General features: G+C 39.8%; 1 protein-coding gene across 4 annotated transcripts in view; it reads left to right on the top strand.

The window, feature by feature from the left end:
* Nucleotides 1-25,099, top strand: part of MDN1 (midasin AAA ATPase 1) — a 150,606-nt gene that overhangs the window by 117,057 nt on the left and 8,450 nt on the right. Inside the window, exons 75-97 of one of the 4 annotated variants that reach the window (XM_019537753.1) lie at nucleotides 126-272; nucleotides 1,012-1,138; nucleotides 2,334-2,439; nucleotides 2,818-2,933; nucleotides 4,266-4,751; nucleotides 5,690-5,919; nucleotides 7,789-7,929; nucleotides 8,149-8,318; nucleotides 8,823-8,984; nucleotides 9,488-9,625; nucleotides 10,134-10,275; nucleotides 11,467-11,636; nucleotides 12,236-12,379; nucleotides 12,858-12,993; nucleotides 13,604-13,926; nucleotides 14,684-14,845; nucleotides 15,422-15,523; nucleotides 15,937-16,138; nucleotides 16,826-17,002; nucleotides 18,796-18,962; nucleotides 21,139-21,228; nucleotides 22,730-22,845; nucleotides 23,466-23,640. In XM_019537753.1, the coding sequence (XP_019393298.1) occupies nucleotides 126-272; nucleotides 1,012-1,138; nucleotides 2,334-2,439; nucleotides 2,818-2,933; nucleotides 4,266-4,751; nucleotides 5,690-5,919; nucleotides 7,789-7,929; nucleotides 8,149-8,318; nucleotides 8,823-8,984; nucleotides 9,488-9,625; nucleotides 10,134-10,275; nucleotides 11,467-11,636; nucleotides 12,236-12,379; nucleotides 12,858-12,993; nucleotides 13,604-13,926; nucleotides 14,684-14,845; nucleotides 15,422-15,523; nucleotides 15,937-16,138; nucleotides 16,826-17,002; nucleotides 18,796-18,962; nucleotides 21,139-21,228; nucleotides 22,730-22,845; nucleotides 23,466-23,640 (3,929 nt within the window). The other 3 variants (XM_019537752.1, XM_019537755.1, XM_019537756.1) reach the window with 3 other exon arrangements.

The raw sequence follows: 25,099 nt of genomic DNA, 5'->3' as shown, positions 1-25,099 counted from the left end.
TTCCCTCCTGCTGTTTGTCAGCCAGTCAGAGCCTGAATAAAGTATTATAGGTGGACAGACTTAGGCTTTTATAATATTAGAATGTTGTGGCTTTCTATGTCTTCCCTTCTTTCACTTTTTTGTAGGTGATGTCATTGTCTCTGTACTTGAGCTGCAAAACTTAACATTTAATCAGGCTGCAGAGAAGGAAAAGCAGAAGTCAGAAGTCAAACATATTCATATGCAGAAACAACGGGCCTTATCTGATCTGTTTAAAAGCCTTGCTAAAACAGGTGAGATTTAATTACAGTGTATTTGGTTTAAAAATACAGAAGATGTAGGACAGAATATTTTTGTTTACAAACACAACTCTACAGCCTTATTAATTTCTGTCTCTAAACTTTGAGATCGCAAAGTACATAATATTTCGGTAGTATGTAAACCTGTGGTCAGTTGATCAGGATCTGTGCTTATCAAAGCTAAGAGTAGATTAAATTTTTTGACAGTCAAGATTGTTAGAAAACTTTTTCTATTCATCTTGCATTATATCACAAGTAAAGAAATTCTTATTTAAAAGTAGTGATCCACAATAACTCCAACCAGGGACCGTTGCCTTACTTTGAAAGTGGAAGGGAGCTCCCTAACTTGTACCCATCAGTGGATTCGGAGCAGATGCAAAATGAACTGGATTTCCATCTGGTTGCTAATAGGATTGATCAGTCATCCAGCTTGAACATTGTCCTTAGTTTTATTTAACTAATAAGCACATGTCTTTTAGCTGCTGGTTTTCTAGTTTAGCTTTGCCATTTCTACTAAGCCACTTCATGTCAAACCCAGGTTAACATCTGCTTGTCTTTATTGAGTTTGTGTTAGCTTCTTAAAGCAGTTAATTTGTGATTTGTTCAAAGGGCTGTTCAGAAATATCTGAATCCTTGGCTTTGTTTGAATATTTGGTACTGTCTGGATCACAGACCGTATATCAAACTACAGGAGCCTAAAGAGATGGTAAATGTGTTCTGAATGTCATCATAGGTTTGTCATACCGGAAGGGCCTTGCTTGGTCCCGTTCAAAAGCCTTTCAAGATATGCTTTGCCTGCATCCACTGGATCTGCACAGTGCATTAGCCATAGTCAACTGTGTACGGGAACTGGATGCCACGTATGTATTTTATCAGAAACATTGTACTTCCTGTAGTAACTCCTCTTTATTATCATAATTAATAGATGTAGAGGTACAGTACAACAGCATTATTAGGAAACCCATGGGACTGGAAGAAAGTCATTAAAAGAGATTGTTTGCTATAATAGGATTAGTCGGTTTACTGCATCATAAGTAATGAAAGAATGGGTACTTGCTGTTAGGATTGTTTTAAGCAACGGTTTGTATTAAGCATTGTGTTACACTGAGGTAGCGCTGTACATATTTTTCAATAGATGGGTTCTTGGCAGTTTTTGGTGTACAGTGAGTTTCATTGTTCCTATGTAATCAGTTAATTCCTCCCCTTCTGAGAACTTTTCTAACATGGGAGCAAAAGAGCACTCTGCTCTGATCTTCATAGGCAGCGTGAATACCATCTAGTCCCAGATTTTGTAGTCAACATTAGGCTAGGAAATCTTTCAGAGGAAAGACTAAGGATCTCTAGGCAATCAGTTATAGAATAACCTACTTATAAGGGAAGTACCTTCCTGTCAGAACCCTCAATCGCAGATGTTTTTATGCCCTGAGTCATTCAAGTTGTTGCTTGCTTGTAATCATACCTTCTGGACAAAACCAAAAAAAAAAGGTTGAGACAAAACTTATTTAAATATTCCTTGACTGGAAACATGATTTAGGCACTTTTTAATAAGTCATTTTCAGTGGCCTTTGAGATTGTTCAACAATTTCAGAACATGACATTGTGGTCAGTTGGATCCTTCCTATTTCTCAGCTAACAAATCTTTCAGTAGGTCTTGGAAATAACTTTTTCTTAAAGGTGTCATGGGTAGCCTGAAGAGCTTTGAAAGTATTTTTGTTAAAGAAGCATAAAAAGTTACACAGCTGAATATGCACATATTTATCTGCCTACCATATGTCCCCAAATAAGACTTATGCCACATTTTGGGAAAGCAGAATGAAGGAAAAAAAAAAGATTTTCCTTTTTAGCCAAACTGTTGAGAATTGGTTTCTCTATTTAAGACGTGCGCCCCAGTTTTCAAGAGTTAATTCATGAGAAGCAGGTGAGTGTGGTAGGTGAATAAATAAGGCATATTGATAAATTCATCTTCTCTAAGAGTAATGATTTCTGGCCAGCTGTTCAGCTGCCTGTGTTGATGAAGTCATGCACCTTTAAGTCAAACTTGTCATACTGTTTTAGGTTGCTGGCAGAGATCTCTTCTGCGTGGGATGGATGCCAGAAGTACTTCTACCGTTGTCTCGCACGCAACTCTAGGCTTCAGACAGCATTATTGGCACCTGTTAAGGTGAAGAAAAAAAAAAATGTAACTGCAAGCAAAATCTGCAATTTATGTGTTTGCCTGAATTTTATTTCAGGACTTTGAACTTGTAGTTGATTTCCTGATTCCGTTGGAGTGTACCACAGATTAGGAATTGCTGAGAGATGCCAGTGCAGAATTCACTTAAATCCAAATTTTTAAAATTTTCTCAGCCTCTTTAATTTTCCCTTTTTTCTGTAAGATATATTTGATACAGATGTTATTTTCTAAGTGTGACAAGTAACTGGTTTTGCGAAAATTGAAATTTGGCATCTGTTTTCATGAATCAAAATGAAGATGCTAGGAAGATAGTTTGTATCTATCTGCTCTGTTCATAGGATTTTACTCCTTTCCCCTGTGTTTCAGGAAATTGGAGTTGGTAGCATTGAGAGATGTAAAGGATTTACAGCACACCTTATGAAGATGCTTGTCAAACAGAGAAGCTCCCTCACTGCCTTGACAGAGCAGTGGATAATACTGAGGTACTCTCCACTTTATTACTATAGCCTTATTTAACTGGTAAAGAGGAAGCTGACTGGAAATATGTACATCTAAGAAGCAATGGTAATTGCAAAATAGAGAAGGTATTAAAATGCTATTCATTTCTTATTTTTGTTTTTGGTCTACATGACTAAAATAGCTAGAAGGTTATTTATTGCATTCTGTCAATTGCAAGCAAACATTTCAAATGTTCTGAAATCAAAGCATCTAAGAGAAATGGGAGATATGCACTATGAGGATCAAGAGCATCGCAGTGCAGAATTATAATTGTATCTTTGGATTGACAAAAAGGAGTCATATGGTAGTGATAGAGCTATACTTTACCACATAAACTTATCCAGATTACATCCTGTGGTTTTTGAGAACAAGTTATGAGCAAGTGGCCAGCCTAAACAACTCTGAGCTAAAGCAAGAAAACTCCAACAGAGTATAAAAAAACAAATCTTTATAAGAAGAGATTGGAGCATTTATTTCACATGGAAAAGTGTTTTTAGTTCTTTAATAGAAAAAAAATGATCATGTGTACAGTTATGCCTTTTAGGCATTTATTTCCCTGTCACTCACTGCTGGGTAACTTGTCACTTTGACTTACCAGTTCTATGGACACGATGCTGAAGCTGCTCATTCTTATTGTAGGCTTATGAAACTTGGGACAGGGACTGCCCTCTGTTAGTGTGTACAGCATCTAACTTGGACAGGTATCTTGAGATACTACTGCTATGTAAATACTTGCTAATAATTTAATAATATGTGCGTGCATATAATTTGCAATTGTATCAGTATAAAAAGTATCTGTCATTTGAAATGTAAAGTAGGTTCATGTAGTCATTATGAGCAGTCTGTAATACAGCATTCAAGGAAAGGTGACTTATTAGGATTAAATTACTTTAAGTAGAGGAGAAAAGTGAATAATATTTGAATATAGGCCCAAAGGTTTATTAAGCTTATTTGAAACTATTTTGAACCTTATTTGAAACTATTTGGATGATGCTGATCCCAAGAAGAGATTACTAAACTGCATACTCATAACATAATTCATGTGTACATAATAGAATAGAGTGGAGACTGTTCATTGCATAAAACTTCTTCTCAAAGCTTTTGAGTAATTATTGCTCACCAATTGGACAATGTATTGAATGCATGGATTAATATCCCAGTGTCTTTGTTAAACATATTTCTGGAAACATGAGAACTTCCCATGAATTAGAATAAAGTGTTGAAGAGTGATCTTAAAGGAAAATCTAATGCAATTTTTGAATACCCCCAGTTGATAGTTACTTCATTTCTTTTTTTCCTTTGGTTTTTTTAAACAGGAATCTTCTGAGTTGTATACAGGAAATTGATTCCAGGATAGATGCTGCTGGGGAGTATAATGTAGCATTTCCTCCTCAAGATAGCATTCAGCAATGGACAGACAGACTGCAGCATCTCGCCATGCAGTTTGTCATGGTCCTTGAGCAACTGTCTTGGTTTATACAGTGCTGTCCAAGAGAGCAGTCTTTGTTGTGCAGTGACGATGAAAGGACAGCTATAAAAACACACATTACCCAGTGTAAAAGAACCAACCAGAGTCTGGGAAATGCCCAGATGGGAATACCTGACCTGATTCCATCAGAGCTAATATATCCGTCTCCAGTGACTGCAGATCAACTGCCTCCTGGATGTAAGATGCGAAACCAGGATCAGCTGTGGCAGCAGTTGGCTGCTGAAGTGACTGAGATGCTAGCTGAGGTTAAGGCAATGAAAAAAGATGTGGACAAAATAAGACAACAATCTTGTGAGACCTTATTTCATTCTTGGTGAGTCCTGTGTTTGGCTAGAAGGGAAACTGTTTCTGTGCTTTTGGATGCTCATGTAAGGTTCAAACATAATATGCAACGTGCATTTGAAAAAGTTTTCTACTTTTTTAAATGTGTTTTTAAAGAATGTCTGAAATGTATTTTGAAAATATTTTTTCAGCTTTTTTCCTAATGAATATTTTGAGTTTCAAGTATAGTTTTTCAAACAACTAAATCTTTCAAATAGTGCAACCAAAAGTTTTTCCTGTTAGCCCAGCTTTTGTCTTTGGTCTCCTGTGATAGTCCACTAATTTTCCAGTTATTCCCAGAGGTCCAGGTGTTAGGCAAGACCTGAATTTCTTAATGTAAAAATTTTAAAAACATGTATATATTTTGTTTGTTTTAATAGAAACATTTTTAGGTTATGTTTGCATATCATAAAGAAGCAAAGCAATATATTACATTGTTCTGATTCTAAGTCTGCCCCTTTTTCTTCTTTCAGAAGAACTTCTTAAATTACTGGGGCCAATAGTAATTGTGCCAGTCAGTCTTGACTTTTGCAGTTGCCATATTTTTGTGCATGCCATAAAATACCAAGCCTTTTCTGTGAAGTTTTTATTTTAGTATTTTTGTACATTTAACTCTTTGGGTCCTTCCTTGATTGTTTGACTCCCCTATTGTAAGGGTGACATCAGTTGCATCCAGAGAAAAAGCTGTTTTTTATTTATTTCTTTTTTAATTGGACCTGAAAATATGGGGTTGACTTCTGATTAAAACAGTGGAAAATGTTCCTTTATTCCTTTTTGTCTTCTGTTAAAGCAATGTTATGGTTGCCATCAGTATTTGTTGCTATGACTTTTAAAAAGTTAGGGAAATATGTATAAGTAACCTTCATTTCTAAAGATATAATTTTGAATGGAAGTTTTTGTCTTTCAATATTGTAACCTTTCTTGTTACAGGAAAGATTTTGAAGTTTGCACTTCAGGACTGAGTTGTCTGTTGAAAGTTTCCTCTCAGTTACAGGGCTTAGAGTCCCTGTTTGTTCTTCCAGATGTGGAAGGTGGGCAGTATGCAAGGCAGATGACATTAATTAAGAGCCTAGAATACATCCAGGAAGAGGTTAATAAAACTGCAGTAGAATTTGCTACCTGGAAAGAACAGCTTCTCACTCCCACATCAAACTGTCATGGTAAGGATAACTCATTTCTTTTCACAATGTAACTTAAATAGGAATTTAAGAAACTTGGTAGCTCAGTTACTGCACAAGACAAATGTGCCTGAGACACAAGTTAAAGCTAGTTTGTTTTCATCAGGGATCTGGGTTTTCTGTTTCCAAATTTCCCCCTTTCCCTGAGGAAAATGCAGATTTCTCATTTTAACGGAGTAACCCTCAGATTTTACACTTCTGACAAAGCACTCTCTACAGGCTGGCCGAGTTCCTGCCTGCAAAATGCTGTGGGGGAGCGGAAAGAAGGTGGTCAGGCAGGGGGCACCATGTGCATTTATAGATAGGTATGAGAAACTTTGCATAATGCCTGTCTGCTCTGTTTGCATTTTTACTTTAAAAGTGCTGATAATCAACCTGCTTAATAGCATCTGTTGATTTAGTTGAGCTTCAAAGGGGCTTCGTTACCCTCAGAAATATTGCAAGTTAGACTGTCAGTGCCATGTCTGTGTCCATGTGAGTATTCTGTTGGCTTTTGTCTTCTATGAACTTTTTTCATAGCTGTACCCTGAGCCAAATCTGTCTTTCAAAGAATATTTCTAGCGATGGGCAAACCTCCTATTTTGGATAGTCCCTGAAATGTTTAATGCTTTATTGAAACATTTGAGGTTCTGCAGTCTCTTCCCCTGCACATACTTTTGAAGATCATTGTGGGCATGTGGGCAAACAGTTGCTTTGGGCAGCCCTAGCGGCAGTGGCTCCTTCCAGCTGCTGCAGCTACCAGACTTAGCCCTGCTGCCTGAGCACTCCAGCCCATTTGCCCTGCATCCACCACTGGGGGCAAGACCCACAGGCAGGTGGGGAGCAGCACCCGGGAGTGAAATGAGTGGATAGAGCTCAGGAGACCCTGGGATCTTGGGGTAGCAACATCATGGGGCCAGAGCAGAGTCACAACCCACTACCCACACACCCCTGCCCAGTGCTTGTCACAGGGGTGTGCAGGCAGCAGATGGCAGCGCTGCCCAGGGCCTGGCCCTGCACTGTTACCACTCTGTGACTTGCCCCATGATCACAGCCTCAACTTCCTGTCCTGCTCCCAAGTACTGCCCGCTCTGGCCCCATCCCATATATGGAGTTTTGGTGAGCTATTGTATTGTGGGGATTCTGACCTGGCCTGCGACAGCTCAGCAAAACTCACTATAGGCAGGTCCAGACAAGAGCATAATTGTGGTTTGTGGCACCGCAGACCTGTGTGTGCGGCTGCACGCTGCACATAACACACATGCAGGCATTCCCTGCCCTGCTAATTTGCAGTGAAGGGTTTTTTTGGGGGGGCGGGGGTTGTTTTTTTCTTGACACCAGGAGATTCGGCTGTCAAAAAAACCATACCTGAAAAAAGCCAGGCAGTGCGTGTGGCGGCAGTGTGTGCTGCCCAAAACTGGAGCCTGTCTGGCCAGAGCCACACTCCTGCTGATGGATTGCCACTGCTGGAGCCCCATGAAGCTCCCAGGTAAGGCTGCTGGAGCCAAGCCAGGTGCACCAATCCAGTTAAACGTCCCATGCAGTCCTGGTGATTGTGCATTGGATTCCAGAGCCTTTAAAGAAAGTGCTGAAACTAGAGACTCTAAAACTAAACCACAGTAGGGTTGATTAGACAGCTCCTTAAACTGTAAAATCAGTGCTCTGCTCCTTTTTTTTTTTCTTTCTCTTAATGAATCCTTTTGCCTATTCCTAATAATGTCTCTCATCTGCCCCTGGAAAGCTGTTATCTGTCTTCATTTAAATAAGTTCCAAACAGCCTTATGTTTAGAGCAGTGTTTGCCAGTATAAGAGAGGTTGCCTTCTAGAGAAATTCACTGTTATCATGGAAAATTATGACTATTGTTTCTAAAGGGAATCAAGAATCAGATGAAAGTTTTGTAGAGCATTTCTCAGAACGAGTAGAAACTGCCATCCGAGTTGTCCTGTGTGCCATCCAGTGCTTGGTAGAAAGAAATCAAGGAAAAGAGGAAGAAAAGTCCCCAGAGGAAGATGGTAAGTCTGTGACCTTAGCCAAAAACAACAAGGGAAAATTGTGCACATGTAAAATGAGATATGCTTGCATGTCTTCATTACTGGTTACTCCAGACTGCTTTATCGTGCTAACTGAAACTATCCATAGAACCTGCTAAGGATGGGGATTTATGGCTTTGAGCTATTATCGTGAATCTCAGAGTTGAGTTTGGTAACGTTTTTTCTGTGCTTCTACTGAAGAGGAGGCCTCAGGTGACGGACTAAAAGCCGGGCATTTAACTAAACTCTTGGATGAAGACCTCTCTGCTGATCTGAGTTCTTTGCATATGCAGAAAATCATTTCAGCCATTTCAGAACTCTTGGAGAGACTGAAATCTTATGGAGAAGACTGCATGCCAGATAAACGCAAGGTAAATTCATTCTTCCCTTTAAAGTCATTGTTTTTAAGGTCCCAAAGGACATAAGATTTAAGTATGGGCTATTCAGTGTCTCTGCATCACCGGTACCATGTATTGCTAGAGTTGTAAAACTGTAAAAGTCCTTGCCATATGAAAAGTAGAAAACCATTATAACTGTAAAGAATTAGAATTAACTGTGTGAAAAATATTTTCTGAAAAATATTTTTTTTAATTTTAGGCTTAAAATAAATTTCTTACTTCAGAACAAGTCACTAAGCTCTGCACAGTTGCCTCAAGATAGGCTGTTGAAATAATTAATTATTTCCAGAATGCAGGGTTTTGGAAAGGCACATAGTAAACAAATTAAACTGAATTTATGAACCAGACACATTGGTTCACCAAGGCAGAACATGTCTTGAGCACTCTGTTTACGGTGTCTGTTCTTGGCCTCTGTCAAGACTCATTTGAAATATATAGTTATTGGAATGCCTTTTTTTGTTTTTCACTTAACTGCAGTTCTTCAATCAGTCCTGCTACTTGCTGGTGCGTCTGTTGCCCATGCTCTGCAAGTATTCAGATCTTATTCTCTTCTACCTCATGGTTTCGTTGACATCTCACAGGAGTACTGGGAAATTGCTTTCTGTTTTAACTAGTATATTCACGGAGCTTGCTCAAAAGGTAAGTTATTAGGGACATTATAGGATTGATATTAATCTTGCATACTACCTTCAAAGGCCTAGCATGGCTTAATTATCAAATTAATTTCTAGCTGTACTTGTTTAACATCTATAAAGATGAGTAAGAAAATGTAAAGCTGTGAATGTTTTCATGATTTACTACTTGTAACTGGCAACAGTATATTTGCTGTGGTGGTACAGTGTGCGATCATGGGAGGCATACAAAAGCTTAAAGTTTTTCAATCTTTTTCTAACTCTTGCTAATGAAGCAACTCATTCTAATCAGGTTTATTGAGACTTGGGCAGATTTGATCTTTCTTGGCTCTGTAAACCAGAGTAGGCCTAATATGAGGAAGCTGGTGTTCAAATGTGTTCTTGGTTACAGGGGTGCAGGTTGTAGCCATGTTGGTCTGTAGGTTGTTGGTCTGTGTTGTTTATTAAAATGTTCTTTCATTTTGCCATTACTTAATTTTGAATTACATCAATAAAAATGTTTGCCTTTAGGGATTTTGTCTGCCTAAAGAATTAATGGAAGAAGAAGCAGGGGAAGGAGCAACAGAGTTCCATGACTATGAAGGTGGTGGCATTGGAGATGGGGAAGGCAAGAAGGATGTGAGTGACAAAATAGAAAATGAGAACCAGGTATGTATGCACAATGTTGTTCAAGGGCACCTAGAAACAAATAGTCTCTAGGGAGAAATTGTTGCTTGTTTAAAATCATTATTTGTTTTTGACACCATTTGTGTTGAAAGCAAACTGAATGTAAAGTACACACATTTGTGCCTAGAAATGCAATTTATTGTGAATTTGATCTTCCAGAGTAGCAGAAAGCTATAATTATAGTATATTTTTATTTGTTTGCTACCAGTCTGTTTTGAAGAATTCATTAAACAGATTATAACTACCAATGTATAAACATCAAGGCATACAAAATAACTCTAAAAAGACAAAAGTTTGCCTTCAAATTTAGGGGCAGTTCTAAAAAATTTAATATGCAGGTTATAATCAGATAAACAATTAGAGATGTTGCTGGCAGTCCATTTTGCATTTCATATTAGTACAAAAATAGATCTGGGTGTTACCAGGGTGCTATTAAAATCTTTAAGACAAGCCAGCTAACTAAACCGTCAACTGTGGCTAAACCATTCAGGTAGAAGACACTCGGCAAAAAGGGCAAGAAAAGGAGAAAGAAGATCCAGACTCTAAACCAGACATTGAAGGAGAGGACAATGCAATTGAAATGTCAGAGGACTTTGAAGGGAAAATGCACGAAGGGGAACAGGACAAGAAAGGTTTGTTACTTTCACTGAAGCAAACCGAAAAGATTTCACACCTGATGCTTCTGAAAAATTGTATTTTGATATGGAAAAGTGTATACAGCAAAATGGTTCTAACAATAAAATAACAATATTAGCATACAAATAATAACAAAGCCAGCTACAAAAAAACAGCAAATCTGACTATCTTCTGTCACAAGTGAGTGGAACTGGAACTTTCTGTTATTAAAGGACCCACCAGGGCATTAGTTTACTTCCAGATTACCAGGTTTCTCAGGAAATGCCTATATTCATCAAAGTTTTACCCATTGAGGAGTAGGCTGCATTTGCCTTAGCAAAAAGAGCTAATTTTGAGCCTCCTGTACCAGTTGCCATTGACTAAATATCTGTAGCAAAATATAGTTGGGTGTTATGCAGCAGCATATTATTATTAGTTATAATAATAGTTAGCTTATCCCTAGCTCTCAAGGGCTGTCCTCATTTTATAGATGGAAAAAGTGAAGCACAGAAAGGTGATGTTACTTACCCAAGGTCACTAGTTAAACTGGTAGCAGTGAAGGATAGTCCACATGTGTGAGCTATAGCTCAATGCTTTCTCAGTTTATTAAGCTAGATTGCCTCCCTATAGCACAACAGATTTTAGTGGGTAGACCTAAACAAAATTATTTCTTACCTGTTAAGGAAAGTGTGCATAGTTTCTCTAGCTGCTACCAGAAAGGAGGCTTTTTGTTTAAATAAAAAGTACTCCTCAAAGCAAAGTCACGTTTTGAAAACATTGTGTCAATGGATTTTCTCATTCATTCACTTTAAAATAAAAAATACAGGTACTTTAGCAGAATCATGCGGGTTGCCATTGGCAAATAAATTTAGCCTTTATGCACATAGAAAGGACAGATTTTGAATATTTTGGATGTAATTCACAACCTCCTGACAGACCTGCCAAGAATTGAGGACTTGGGTTCACCTACAAAATGACATGCATTCCAGAATCTTTAGGTAGATTAGACCACCTGGGAAATATTTTTGAAAATGCAAGAATTACTTTGCAGAAGATTTGGGGAAAGGTCCAAGGTGGTATTTAGGTGTTCAGCTCCTGTTTGGCACCTACACCACATTTTGGATCTGGCCCTTAGTCTCATTAGTCGCACAATTTTAGCCTGTACCTTGCACATGGGGATATCTACTGACTTGTGATGATGTCTACAGAAGAGGATGACAAATCAGATGAAGATGAAGAATTGGATAAGCAAATGGGAAATCTTGGTGATGCTGAAGCTGATAAACTGAATGAGAGGCTCTGGGGAGATGATGATGAAGAGGACGAAGATGAGAGTGGTGACAATAAAACAGAAGAAATGGGACCAGGAATGGATGAGGTAAAAGAAGCACATTGAGATAAAAAGGAAAAAAAAAAAAAAATTTTATTGATGCACTGTCACCTAGGGAATGAGGTTTGACTTGGGGGCAAAAGTAAGTAACCGCTCTTTTGACACGGTGGCAGAAGAGTGTACAAGAGAAGTAGTGAGGATTTGACTGCTGTCTGTAATTCAGTAAGATCCAGTTCTTTATTCTTCATAATCAGTCTTCAAGAGCTTGGTTGGTCCTGACTAATCAGAGGAAAGTGACTGGTCCTCAGCTGTAGCATGATTCAGGAAGTTGCATCTATCCAGTGAAAACATGCAACATTGAATAGAATCACCTGGAATATTTAGTTCCCACCTGAATTATGTGCTTAGGCCTAATGCGGTTTGTCCAGACTTGCTGTATATTGGTAATTATCTCTATTGATTGTGGCAAATATAGATTACAGCCTGTATATTAGGCTCTGGCATTAGGAGGGGCATAGTCTAAGTAGATTCTAAATGTCTGTTTGCTTTCTGTGGGAGATGCTACCTTAGTCAAGAAAATCTACAGGGGACAGTTTGCATAATCAGAATACTGGATTTTTATTTTTATTTTTTTGCTCAATACTCAGGGTGATTCGGAGCTTGTGGCAAAAGATGACAACTTGGATGCAGGCAAGAAAAATGATGACAAAAAGCAGCCACTGAAGGATGAAAAAGAGGAGCAAGCAGAGGATGGTGGAAACCAAGAGAAAATCCATGAGCAAATTGATGAGGTAAAAAGGATTTCAGGCAGCATGAAGAGCAAGGCATGTCACAGCACTTATAGAAGCCTGCAATATTGTACTTCTCTTGTGCCAAGGACTACAGTGACCTGTTATTGGCTGATTTAAAAAAATAAAAGTCTTAAAACAGTTACAGCTAATGTGATTTAAAAAACAAACAAACAGATTCATACTTATTTGCAAAGAAGCTGCTGTGTTCTAAAAATACTTCTATTTCTTGTCAGAAGTGAGCACCTACACATCCTGACCCTATAAGTCTTTGAGGTTTTCTTACAAGTTTCAAGCTTGCCAGTTTAGTTTGGCCTACGGACTTGGATGAACTAAACGAAAGTATTATTGACCTGTTTGTCCTGCAAAATACAATGTCATGTAGTGTTAGCTCCCAGTGAATCACTTTCCCACCTTGTTTTCTTTCCCTTTCCTTTCCACTGGTAATATGCTGTTTTCTTGTTTTCCTGCTTGCTAGCGGGAGTATGATGAAAATGAGGTGGATCCCTATCATGGCAAGCAAGAGAAGCAGCCTGAAGTTGAAGCTTTGGACCTTCCTGATGACCTAAACCTAGAGAAGGAAGAGGAAAAGAGTGATGAGGAGAATGAAGGAGAAGGTATAACTGAGAACCTGTCTTAGCAGATTCTCAGAGGAAAACTAAACTGAAAGTGAGGATGCTGAGAAAAGAGTGATGATGAGTTAGATACTGAGGCTGTGCAAACATCACCGTTGCTCAAAAAGAGAAATCTTTCATTAACTTCAGGGAATTTAAAATGTTAGTTTTACATGCACAGGACAGTTTTTTGGCAGTTTGAGTCAAAAAGTAGGACTGGATAAGGTGCTCATAATCAAAGTGTACCACTTAACCTATTCCCTGAAATCATTTCAAGTAGGGATGATTCATAGCTTCCCTAGGTAGACTGGTTTTTGTCGGATTGCTATACTTCCTGTGATAAAATACCTTCAAATGTTTGTACTTGATGATTAGATGATGGCTAGTAAATAGGAATGCCCCCAATGGACCAATAGGACCTAATTGGACCCAAGTTGGTTGTAGTTTTGAAGATAAAATACATTATAGAAAATCATAGATTCTGTGTGTAGGGTCTGCTTTATTTTTTCCCTGCCTGGTTTTAAAATGCTAGGCTTTTTTTCTTGTCTTTTAATGCTCACTTTCTCTTTGGTTACCTTTAAATTTTATATTGCTTTGCTATTCTTTAACTCAGGGGGAGAGAATCCTTTTGATATAGAAGAAAAACTAGTGGATTTAAATGGGAAAGATAAAAATGAAGAGGATACCGAAGATAGAGGCAGAGAAGATCAAGATCCAGGGCTAGCAGAAGATAAAGGAGAGGGAGAAGATGGGGGAGATAAAGCAGAGGAAGATGAGGAAGAGAAAGAAGCTGCTGACCAAGAAGAAGGAAATACAGAAAGACCAGAGGAAACCACAGAGGAAGATGTACAGCCACCAAAAGAAGACAAAAATGAATCTGCTGAAGAGGAGATGGAGAAAGGAGTACTCACTGCTGACGAAGGTCTTCAGCCCCAGGTTGAAAACCATGTTTTTTTTTATATATATATCAGTGGCACCCAACCTTTTCCCCAGTGAGCCAATTAGCCAGTGCCAGGTTCAACAACCAGCTGGAAGCAGCCAGTGGTCCTAATGCAGCACCTGGGGCAGGTGAAGCTGGCACCACTTGGTGGAGAGGTGCAGGGGGGTATGCCAGCCCCAACACAGCCCTGCAAGGGGAAAGGAGCTTGATCCAGTCCTGTAGGGTGGAAGCGGGGCATGGCCCAGTATTGATCCAGAAGTGGGGGGTAGGAGCCTGAACCGGCTCTGTAGCAGAAGTAGGGGATGCACACAAGGCTTGGGGTTTGGAAATTTGGCAATGAGGGAGGATGGCGATATTAATGGCCACCTTCCCCACTGTTGAGATTCCAGACCTGTGGGGATCCCCAAAAGTCAAATGAGATGGCTTAGCCCGCCACAGGTTGAGCATCTCTACTCTGTATGAATGTAATGGTGAGGTGGTATAGGAGGGGCATTTTTGTCTTAATCTTGTTTAGTAAGATATAGAACACAACAATATTTCTGTACTAATAAAAGGCTTAGGAAATGTGTTTTACCTGTGTCAGGAGTGACAGAAGCACGTGAGCAAAATCCCAGTGATGAATATTGTGAGTGAAATACTGAATTTCATGCATTATCACTTGAGTAGAATATACTTATTACTCGTATGGCTTGTCAGCAGTATTGTTCTCAGACTGACATTTCAGAACACTGAAGCTGTTTGCTCTTACTTCAGGAAGAAGAGGATAAAGACGATCCTGAGAAGGATGAACAACTACCTGAATCTGCAGAGAGAATGGAACATGAAACACTAGGGCAGACAGGAGAAGAAAATTTGCAGAGTGACACAGCTGTTGAGCTGGCTGGAGCAGCTTCGGAGAAAGACCAGGCTAAGGAGGTGATATAGGTGGAAATTTCCAGTTGCAACTGGAGCAGTGTTTTATGGGGTTTTCCAAAATACTTAGTTTTAACCCATGGGTATATATTTTGCTCTGCTCCTGATAGCACTTAGGGACTCTAACTTTAGATTCTTCTCCATGCTGTTATGTTTAGGATAGAGCTGGTGCTACACTTGAAAATGTTATCTGCGTATGGAAGTCTCTGATATCAGCAGGAAACAACATAAGGCTTTTGAGTCTGAAATCAGCTGCATGAACGTGTCGTCTTTTTTTTTTTTTTCAAATAATTCCCAAGCAGTCAAAAGAGTGTTAACATTATGAGAAGTCTTGAGCCACAGAATTGTCTTATCTGCCCCTTACAAAAATAGCATGTGTGCAAGCACTTTGCTGTATTTTCCAGAACTACAACTCAGCTCAGCCATTGCTCAGTTATGTAAGATGAAAAGCTATCCTAACAGGCCCATTTAGTTTCTAGAATTTTGTGCAATAACAGCTAATGCTCATTTCCTGATCTTTCTATTTTATGTTTTCGTATGACCCAGAGTAACAGCTGCTATTTTTTTCTTGTCTTTCAGGAACATGGGACTGGATCTGCTGATGCATGTCAGTCAGAAGGCCATGAATCCCAGCTAATGGCACGATTGGCTTCTCAGAAACAAAGCAGAAAAAATACGCAGGTTCCTCTTTCTTTTTCAATTCTTTAAGCTCTGTGAAGTTTAATAATGTAAATGAGTTGTTAACATTAAGAATCAAATTACCTAAATCAGTGGGCAGCAAACTTAAGGCTGTGGGCTGGAGTGACCCAGTTTGGGTCAAGGGTGGGCAGGCAGATGCTAGGACCTGGCCTGGCCTGGCCTGGCCCCTCCTACCACTTCCCTCCTCAACGGCAGGGGGAGAGTGGCCCCAGCCAGCGCTTGTCCATACCACTGAAACTCCATGGCCACAGGCTGGATGAAATGGCTCGGTGGGCTGAAATTTGCCAACCCCTGATCTAAACTAAATTACAGGTTGGCTACTCTGTGTGCTAATATTTTGTTCTGGTTTGACCTCACTTATTAGACATGCATGGTGTCAATTTCTCCATTTTCAGAGTTTCAAGAGAAAACCTGGTCAAGCTGACAATGAGCGCTCAATGGGGGATCACAACAAGCATGTCCATAAACGACTGAGAACTATAGACTCTAGCAGTGAAGCCAAGCAGAATACAGCTCAGCCTGAACAACACATGGAAAGCGCTGATGCCTTTGAACACATTAAGCAAGGCAGTGAATCCTATGATGCACAGACATATGGTAGGGTAGTGTCTGCAAAACTTGTAAGCTCTAGATTTAGAGTCCATATTCAAATTGAGATCTAAAGCTCCTATTATCTGCAGTTTTGCCCAGCACCATATTTTTTTTTTATTTTCAAGTGAACTATATTTGTTTCTGCAATTATGCTTTTTTTAAAGGGGTGACTGATGAACAGTACAGTCTCTGTTTTGTTAGTCTCTGAAAAGTCAGACTTATACATGAAGGTTAACATTTTTGAGTGCCGAACTGCCCAAGTCACTGCTGAAACGGGGTATTACTTTGTAAAAATTGTTACCTCAGTTGTCATTTGTGCATCTAATAGATAGATCCCTTTTGTGTTAACTGCGTATAAAGCAAGTCACTGGCTCTTCCCAAAGCACTAATTTAAAAAGTAATTCAATGACTTAATTCATTCACCTATTTTAAGTAATAATTTTTAGAAAGGAAGCTAATGAAAAATGCAAGAAGGAAACTAATGATTGAATAGTAGCTTAGATTTTCCACTCACTGAAGTTTTTAAGCTATTTTTTAAGTGTAATCTTGAGAAAACAAAAAGGTGATTCAAGAAGCTGAATATGAGTCTTTCCTGATATGGAAGAACTTCAGAAAGCAGGATCTTATTATTTTGGTTGTGGTTGTGGTATGGTTTTCTTCCACTTGAATGGCCTTCTTACTCTCTTTATATAGATGTAGCCAGCAAAGAGCAGCAGAAACCTATTCTGCCTCTCAGTGAAGAGAAGGAAGAGGTGGATTCTGAAGATGCAGCCATGGAAACAGAAATGCAGAACAATGAGGATTTGAAAGCTGTAGACATAGAAGAACTGAAGCCTGACGTAAAGAAGCCTGGGATCACTAAAAACTCTGGTAAATGCCCCTTAACTATATACCTAATTATCCATAAAGAAATCCTACATTTAGTATTGAAACATCTGCTTTTAATGGTCTCTTCTGATTCTCTGCCCTAAAACCTACCCAATTAGCAGCATTCATCTTTTATTGAATTGGTTGAGTGACAGAGTGCCTTGCTGTTTTCTTTGGAGTTAATGGTCTCTAATTTTTTCCCACTGCTTCATAGAAGTGGAAAGCAAATGGTTTGCACTCAGGTAGGCAGACTGCCAGATCCGTTAATTGGCTTGTAACAAGTTATTCAAATCCAAGAGTGTCAGAAACACAAGTGCATGCAAGAAAGTCCAGTTTTCACAAGACAGCAGGAGGTGGAGGGGTGGGCAAAATGACATCATGAAGCACAACAGCATTGATGCACCAATTAGGGAAGTAAGTTGCATGGATGGGCTAAGTAGGAATATGGTAATGAACTGAGTTGTCTAAGGAAGAGGGAAGAATGACAGTAGGGCTATAAACCTGATCTGTGAGTCAGAGAGGAGGATGCCAACCAAGACAGAAGAGGCTGGATGCAAAGAAATGCTTCTTGACAACTACAGCAGCAATATTTCATTTTAATCCGAGTTAATGAAACTAGAGCCTGAAATTTACAATGACTCCCTTATCAACCAATCCAATGGCTGACTAAAGAGAAATGATGATATAAGTAACTTTTCCAAACTGAAGCTCATTTTTTATTTTCTTTCAGGTTAATCTCTTTGCTTAGCTTCTTAAACTGACTAACTTTCAATGTGGGGCTGATGACCGCTAGAAATAAATGTATAAGTGCAAAGCAAGGTGGTACAAGCTTTTGTATTTGGGCATATATTTGGTTTTGTTCTCTACTCTGTACAACGTTTTGGTTTTCCACAACATTTTTACAAGGCAGACCTGCCCACTACCTTATATCTGGGGCTTTTCCTGTCATATTGCCCTTCTGTCTTTTCTTGTGATAAAAGTAATTCTGCTGCATTAGCAAGATAGGTCAATAAAAGAAATAGTAGCAATAAAAGAAAACTGCAGTCCTTTGTTTAGACTTCTTTACATATCTTTCCTGTAAATGAGACTTTAAAATGGATCCCACAGGTGAAGTGTGTTACTTTATTGTGCGACAAGAAATCATGGGCACTGTTTTTATTATCAAATGATAACGTGCTGAATATTATGTTCTATCACCAAGTTTTCAAACACCTCCTGTCAGTCAGTGCTGATAGCCAGAAGAACAGATAACCATATGATAAGCTAGGACACAAATTTAGCTTGACAGTCACTCCCTGTTAACTGCCTCTGTGCACCTTCTTATTTCCCAAGTGAAAGCAGAGTAAGCATTTTACTATATAGTAGAAGCCTGCACACAGGAGTTACCTGGAAGAAGCTGATATGCTGTAATTCACACCCTGTAGAGTACACCTCAGTAATTGGTCCGTGTGGCCGAGCCCTGTAAAAAAAAAGTCTAGGTAACGTCTAAAAATGAATTAATACTTAAAAAAAAATCCACTAGTGCAGGGCTTGTTCAGTGGCACATGTTTCACATGCAGAAGATGTCAAAGCAGAGAAATGGGCTGGGTGAAGAAAACTGTATCAGTGTACACTAAAGTGGAAGTACCTAGTCTTTACACTGTTATGATTATTGTGTATCCCCTTCAAGAATAACTCTTGTTTACCTTCCAAAGTATCTAAACTTCTGGGCATTTCAGTCCAGATACTACCCAGCACCAGACCCTGGATGTATTGGAGAATGCAATGTTTAGTAAATATGCATTATATGACTCTAGGATCTGATGAAGCAGAGTTGGAGATACAGGATGTCACAGATTCTTCTGAGGATGTCAAAGATTCTTCAATAAACAAGCAGCCACAGGCATCAGAAGAGGATCCAGAGAGAAACAAAGACTCTACCATACACACAGCCCATCAATATTTGATGGATCCCACAGTCCAGGTATGACACCTTAAAGAGCCTCTCTCTCTTGTTTTAATTTAAAAGGGAGTGATAGAGGATCAAAGATGCCAGCTGATACATCTTTACAGCTGAGACGTGTTCATTTTGAAAGTAAACTCATATCTCCAGTACAGGGTTACCTCTGGGATGACCCTCAGATGGAAAAATATTTCAGTTTTATAGGTTGTAAAAATGTAGAGAAGGGGACCCACTGGCCAAATGCCAGTGCAGAGGGAAAGGGAAGGAATGGATGGGCCTCGCAGAGGGGCTATGGCTGCTCTGTGGCCAAGAAATGGTGCAGCCTTGTGGACAGGGAAGGTTGCATATGCTTCACCCCTGCAGCTTTCTCCTGCAGCAAGCTAGTCACAGATTTTCCAGAAAAACTTTTTCCTTCCCTTGTGTGTAATCTTTGCTTGCACAGAATAACAACATAATAGAGTCCTAGGAAACTGGAGCCTATTGAACATTCAAAGTTGCAGTTTCTGAGAGAGGGTATAATAAGCTCTGGTAATGCTATTTATAATTAGTAGTTCTGGCACAGGCAGTGGGGAGGCCCAGTTTGTAAATGAGGAACACGTGCTCTGTGTCTGTATTGCAGAAGTATCTGTCTTCATTTTTATTATTATTATGGGTATTTTAAGCTCCCTGAAACAGCTTATCCAGGGGTGTTAAATTCATTTTGGTATTGAGTGCATGCTATGTGAGGTGCCCATGCCTTATACTGGCTTTGGTGCATGGGGCTGGTCTGTGGGCCCGATCCAGACCACCCCAGACTCAGAGCCAACAACAGAGCCAATCTAACAAGGCACCACGTGACAGGGCATGTCCTTTGCTGCCTGCAGCACACGTGCCCAGGGCATGCAGTGTGCAGGGCCTGTGTGCGGCACCTGGACCAGGCTGGTCCTGTATGCTAGCTAGGGGACCAGTCCAGATGAAACCCACAGACTGTCCCTGCATGCTGGACTGGCTTGACAAGGGAACCACGTGCAGCATACTCCTCAAAGTGGCCCCCTGTGTGGGGCTGGGATTGGCATGAGCCATTGCAGCATGGGGTTGGTCTAAGACCCACAGGCAGGATTGTAGGGCTCCATGGGCCAGATCCAGCCAGCAGACTGCATCTTTGGCAGCCCTGGCTGATACCATATTATTCCTACAGTGATGTCTGTTTGCACCCACCACCCCAACTTTGCTTATTTTAGCAGAGGTGTACCGAAGTTCTTGTAGGTAGTGGTTGTGTCAAAAAGGAACAAATAGGACAGATGCAGGCCTTGGCAGTAACAATAAAACAGCATTTTTTTAAAGCTCCATTGTCTGCAAAGATATGGGTCTTTTGTTTCCTGAGTAACCAAACACAAGATAGATAGATATATCCAGTGGCTCAAGTAGACTGAAACAGGAAGGGGAGGTTTCGCAGTACCAGTTAGAAAGGAGGGTAAAGCATCACTTGGCTAAGCCATAGAGGAAACGGAGTGCTCCTGATTATTTTTTAGTAGCATATGGAAAGTGTGGTTCTTTGAGCACTGTCCTCGCTCTCTCCTCCCCAAGTTTGACTACAGTAGATGCCTAGAGAGACTTCTTATAATTCCTTGTGGATTAATAAATTATTGGCATTGTTTTATTTCCCATGATTTTGTAAAAACATTTTTAAATATGAAAACTAGTAAGGACTTTGTTTCAACTCTCTCTGCAGGTTTTAGAGATTCAATTCTAAATGTACTGTAGTTCGATTAAGTTACTATCTATTAAATTAGGAATGCAAGTCCCCATTTCATTTACTGTAAATGAAGACTGAATGAATATAATGTAAGTCTTTATCTTAAAATAGGTAGAAGTTATCAAACGGGAGTACAAATGTGATAAGTAATTAGCCATATTCCTCTAATCCATTAGTTAGTTACTCAAGTGAATATTTCTTTTGGAAATTTTAAATATGTCAAAATTAAAATCAGTTACTTAAGGCAATTTAAATCAATCACCTATAAAACCTGTATATCCAGTATAACTAGAAAAACCAGAGCTCTGACTGCATTGTTTTTTAGCAGTTCTGAAGATTGTTCTTTTCATGCCTCTTAGTCCCAGAGAGATTTATAAAGCTTACTTAGATTTTTATGGTGTCAAAAAACCTGCAGTCACTGATAAATGAGCCCATCTGAGATTCTCATAAATGTATTTCTAGCCCATCATTACAGACCCTGAAGAGCTGAGACAGGAACTGGAAAGACAACTGGAAGCTTGGCACACTCAGCAGCCTGGAAGCCCAGATGAGGTGAGTGAACCTTAACTTATACTAGAATCTCTTACCCACATCTTTTCATATGGTTACACTACTGTAGTCATTGATGGGGACTTAGACTAGGATCTAATGTTCAGACTATGTACCTTTGTCTTTAAAGGAGAATTTAAGCACTACAAACTTCTTAACTCCATTCCTAAAATGGGCATTAATTCAGATCTCATTTCTAAAGCACTGCCTACTGTTTGTAGAAAGCTGCTTTGAACTTGTACCTGGTAATGACCTCTGGAACTTGCATTCTTAGAAACATTTCTCTCAGCCTGTCAAGTCCTTGCACATTGCGTGTGTCACATGCCACTTTAAGTTAATCCATTATTGATGGAAGCTGCCTCTTTCAACTGAAGTGTTGCAGTGTCTGTGTCTGGATTGTCTCAGAACCAGAATTTGATGTCAGAACTTCTTTCAACTTTGCTGTAGTAACTCCAGCAATGAACTGTAAATTATATTTAAACATTATCCTTAAATAGGATTGTCACGATAAAGACTGTTGCTAAATGTTGTAATTATTAACATCAACGAGAAGGGAACATGGTCTTGGCACTCATGGTCCAACTGATATCAGAACTTGGCTCTAATGTTTTGTTAATTTCATTAGGCAGATACTTTTACAGACTGAAGATAGTTATCTCTTCCTTACTAATTAAATGGAAGGTAACATTTTAGATCCTTCTTTATTCATGGATGTTACAAGTAAATAAAGTAAGATCAATTTTAAATTAAATGATATTCTCTCCATTAAGATTATTAACAAATGCCCTTCATATTACAGTGATGACATAGCCGTGACTTTCCAGAAGTTGTGTGAGGCTTTATCTTCACTACATAGTTAGTCTGATATCACCCTAAGATATCCTTGCCTCCCTTTAAAAGGGCAAAGTTGTAGTGAAATTGGATGTCACTTGTTTCTCTACTTCTATCTAATTTAGAGTAACATGTTTCAGATACACTTTCCTTGTCAAACTAGGATCCTTAGGAAAGGTTGTATATGTTACCTGCCTTTTCCGAGCACAATAAGGCCTGATTTTCCTTGGTTCCTTTGCAAGTGGCATGTTTAAATGACTTTCTCCCGTTTCAGGTCAGTAGTAAGTCAGCTGCATGAAAAAACAAGTAAATTCCATTCTATTATTATATGTTGGCTGTTATCTATTCATGAGTAGTCCTCATTCCTTCTGCCAGTGGCTTTCTCACCCCTTAGTTGGACTCCTCTGCCAATGGCCAAAATGTAACTGTTATTGCACTAGTTACTTCGGCAATAACATTATAATTGACTGCTCACTAATGCATTGTATTGATTTTTTTCAGTCTTAAAATGCTTTATTTTGAATGTTGCACATAGAGGAATTGCAGACATCAGTCCTTTACTGGGCATTTCCCTTTTTAATTTTGACCACAAGAATGTTTCAGGTGACCCTTTGTGGATTGATGCCTTTGCATCAATTTAATTTGTTTTGTTTTTTTATTTGCAATATTTTAGGAAAGGGCAGCAGCAGAGATGTGGCAGAGGTATTTGGTACTGACAGCTCCTCTTTCACAACAGCTGTGTGAACAGCTACGACTTATATTGGAACCCACTCAGGCAGCCAAGTTGAAGTAAGTTTTGCTTCTAGCCTCTTCACTTTTCTTTTGTCTGCCCATTATTTTTACAAGTGCAGCTTATTAGAGTGGCAACTCAGTACCCTGGTTTGTAGCGGTTTGTTCCCATTTCATATGTACATTCATTCTTTAATTAGTCTTCTAGGTGATTTATAACATGTAAGTGATATATAGTAAATAATAATGATTTTTATTCTGCCTGAGCCTGTCCATTTGTATTTTTATAACCAGTGGAGAAACTAATTTGAATTATAGTTTTAGCAAGCCAAAAATGGCCTCAAAACCTTTTCTATTTTATTTGCTTTTATTGCCATATAATTTTGAACAAGATATAAAAGGCAAATAATGTTTTACCAAGATATTTTCAAAACTAAGTGCCTAAAACTTAGGGGCATGGTTTGAAGGTGCTGTCTTCTAAAAGTGTTGAACATCCTACTCCGCTTAAAAATGAAACCAATTTGTAAGCAATTTAAATATGGAGAGAAGGGCTGGATTTGAACATATTCAGTTTGAAGCTGTAGGCTGATATTGCTGCTGATGTCCAGTAATCGTGTCTGCATAAAGCATTTTCAGTGAAATACCTCTCCTCACTCCTCTGTTTGCTCCCTTACTATTAGAGGTGATTACCGAACAGGAAAAAGGCTAAATATGCGCAAAGTGATTCCCTATATTGCCAGTCAGTTCCGAAAGGATAAGATCTGGTTGCGAAGGACCAAGCCCAGCAAACGACAGTACCAGATTTGCTTGGCCATTGATGACTCATCCAGCATGATAGACAACCACTCCAAACAGGTAAGAGAACCTTGTAAGGAACCTGTTGCATAGGAAAACAATCCATAATAAAGATGTGGTATGGTAGACAAATTATTCTTTGACTAAAAGCAAGAATTTTTCCATGTGGAAGGTTCACTGTTCTTGAGCAGCTTGACTTTGATAGACTGTTAAAGTCCTAGAAGTCTGCAATTAATTTAATATATTACTTGTACAAGTTTAAGAGATTAAATAGTTAATAGCTTTTTAATGTAATTTTAATCAATTAAATTATTTAATTAAACCTAGTAATTCAGTTGAATTGCAGTATGGAATGTGTATGTTTTGCATCTTCTAAATCAGGGGTGCTCAACCTCTCGCCCCTAAGTCATCCAGCCCCCAGGGCTTCCCATGAGTTCATGGGGACCCTCACAGGCCATGACCCTGCACACTAGATGGGGTGCCCATGGGAGGGGGCAGCACAGGGTCCCAGAACCCAGTCCTTGCATGTGGGGTTGGGTGGGAGCAGTGTGGGGCCCAGGAGCCTGATCCCAGTATGTGGAGGTGGCACAGTCAGGCAGTGGCAGTATGGGGCCCCAGAGCATGATCTTAAGGTGGGGCCCCAAAGCTTGATCTTGGAGTCAGGGCAGCCTGAGGCCCCAAAGCCTGTTCCTAGCACATGGGACTGAGTAGAGCAGGGGTGGGCAATTATTTTGGGCGAGTTTTGGCAAGTCATCAAGGGGCCACACAGGTTGCCGTCTTGGGATCAGAAGTCCCGCCCTCTAGCCCCTAACCTTTGCCACTAGAAGTCCTTCCACTTGCCCCCTGGAAGTACTCCTTTCAGCAAGGGGTTTTGCCATCTCGGAACCAGAAAAATACCAAACTATGTTCTAAAAATCAAACGTACTACAACATTCATTAATTTCATTTCAAAGAATATTTTTGTCCTGATTAATACGTGTTTGTGTAATGTACAAAGAGGGGATAGCATAATAGCTTAAAATGAAGTCTTACTCTTGTATAATGTGGGAGGGTGGGTATGTGAGGTGTGGGGGAGGGTGTAGGATTTGTGGGTGGGTTGGTTGTGGGGTGAGGGTGTTTGTGGATTTTGTAGGGGGCTGAGTGTGTGGAGGGAAGGTGACTGGGGAGGGTTGTGGGTTGCATGGATGGGGAGGGTTTGCCCACAGCCCACCCCCCTGCGGCAGGCAGAGCCCCCGCCAGTGCTCCTGCAAGCCTGGGCTCTGCTTCTCCTGGCCCTGGAGCATTGGTGCAGGCCCTGTGCTCCCACTCACTGCCACTCTCCCATTTGCCACTGCTGTCTTCCTGCCCCCCCCCCCTGCCACTATCCGTCCCATATCCCATCCCCGCCCCCACTCACCACTCCACCACCATGTCATGTCCCAGCTGCTTCTGAATTCCCAGTGATGCAGGTGAGAACCAGGTGGTGCTGGAGCTGCTGGTGGGTGAGCAGCGGGGGAGTGGGGAAATGGGTGCAGCAGGT

This window comes from Crocodylus porosus, unplaced genomic scaffold (assembly GCF_001723895.1).
Source record: "Crocodylus porosus isolate Cpor-Errol unplaced genomic scaffold, CroPor_comp1, whole genome shotgun sequence".
NCBI lineage: Eukaryota > Metazoa > Chordata > Crocodylia > Crocodylidae > Crocodylus > Crocodylus porosus.
Note: the sequence above shows the minus strand (reverse complement) of the source record. Positions and strands in the feature narration are given on the sequence as shown.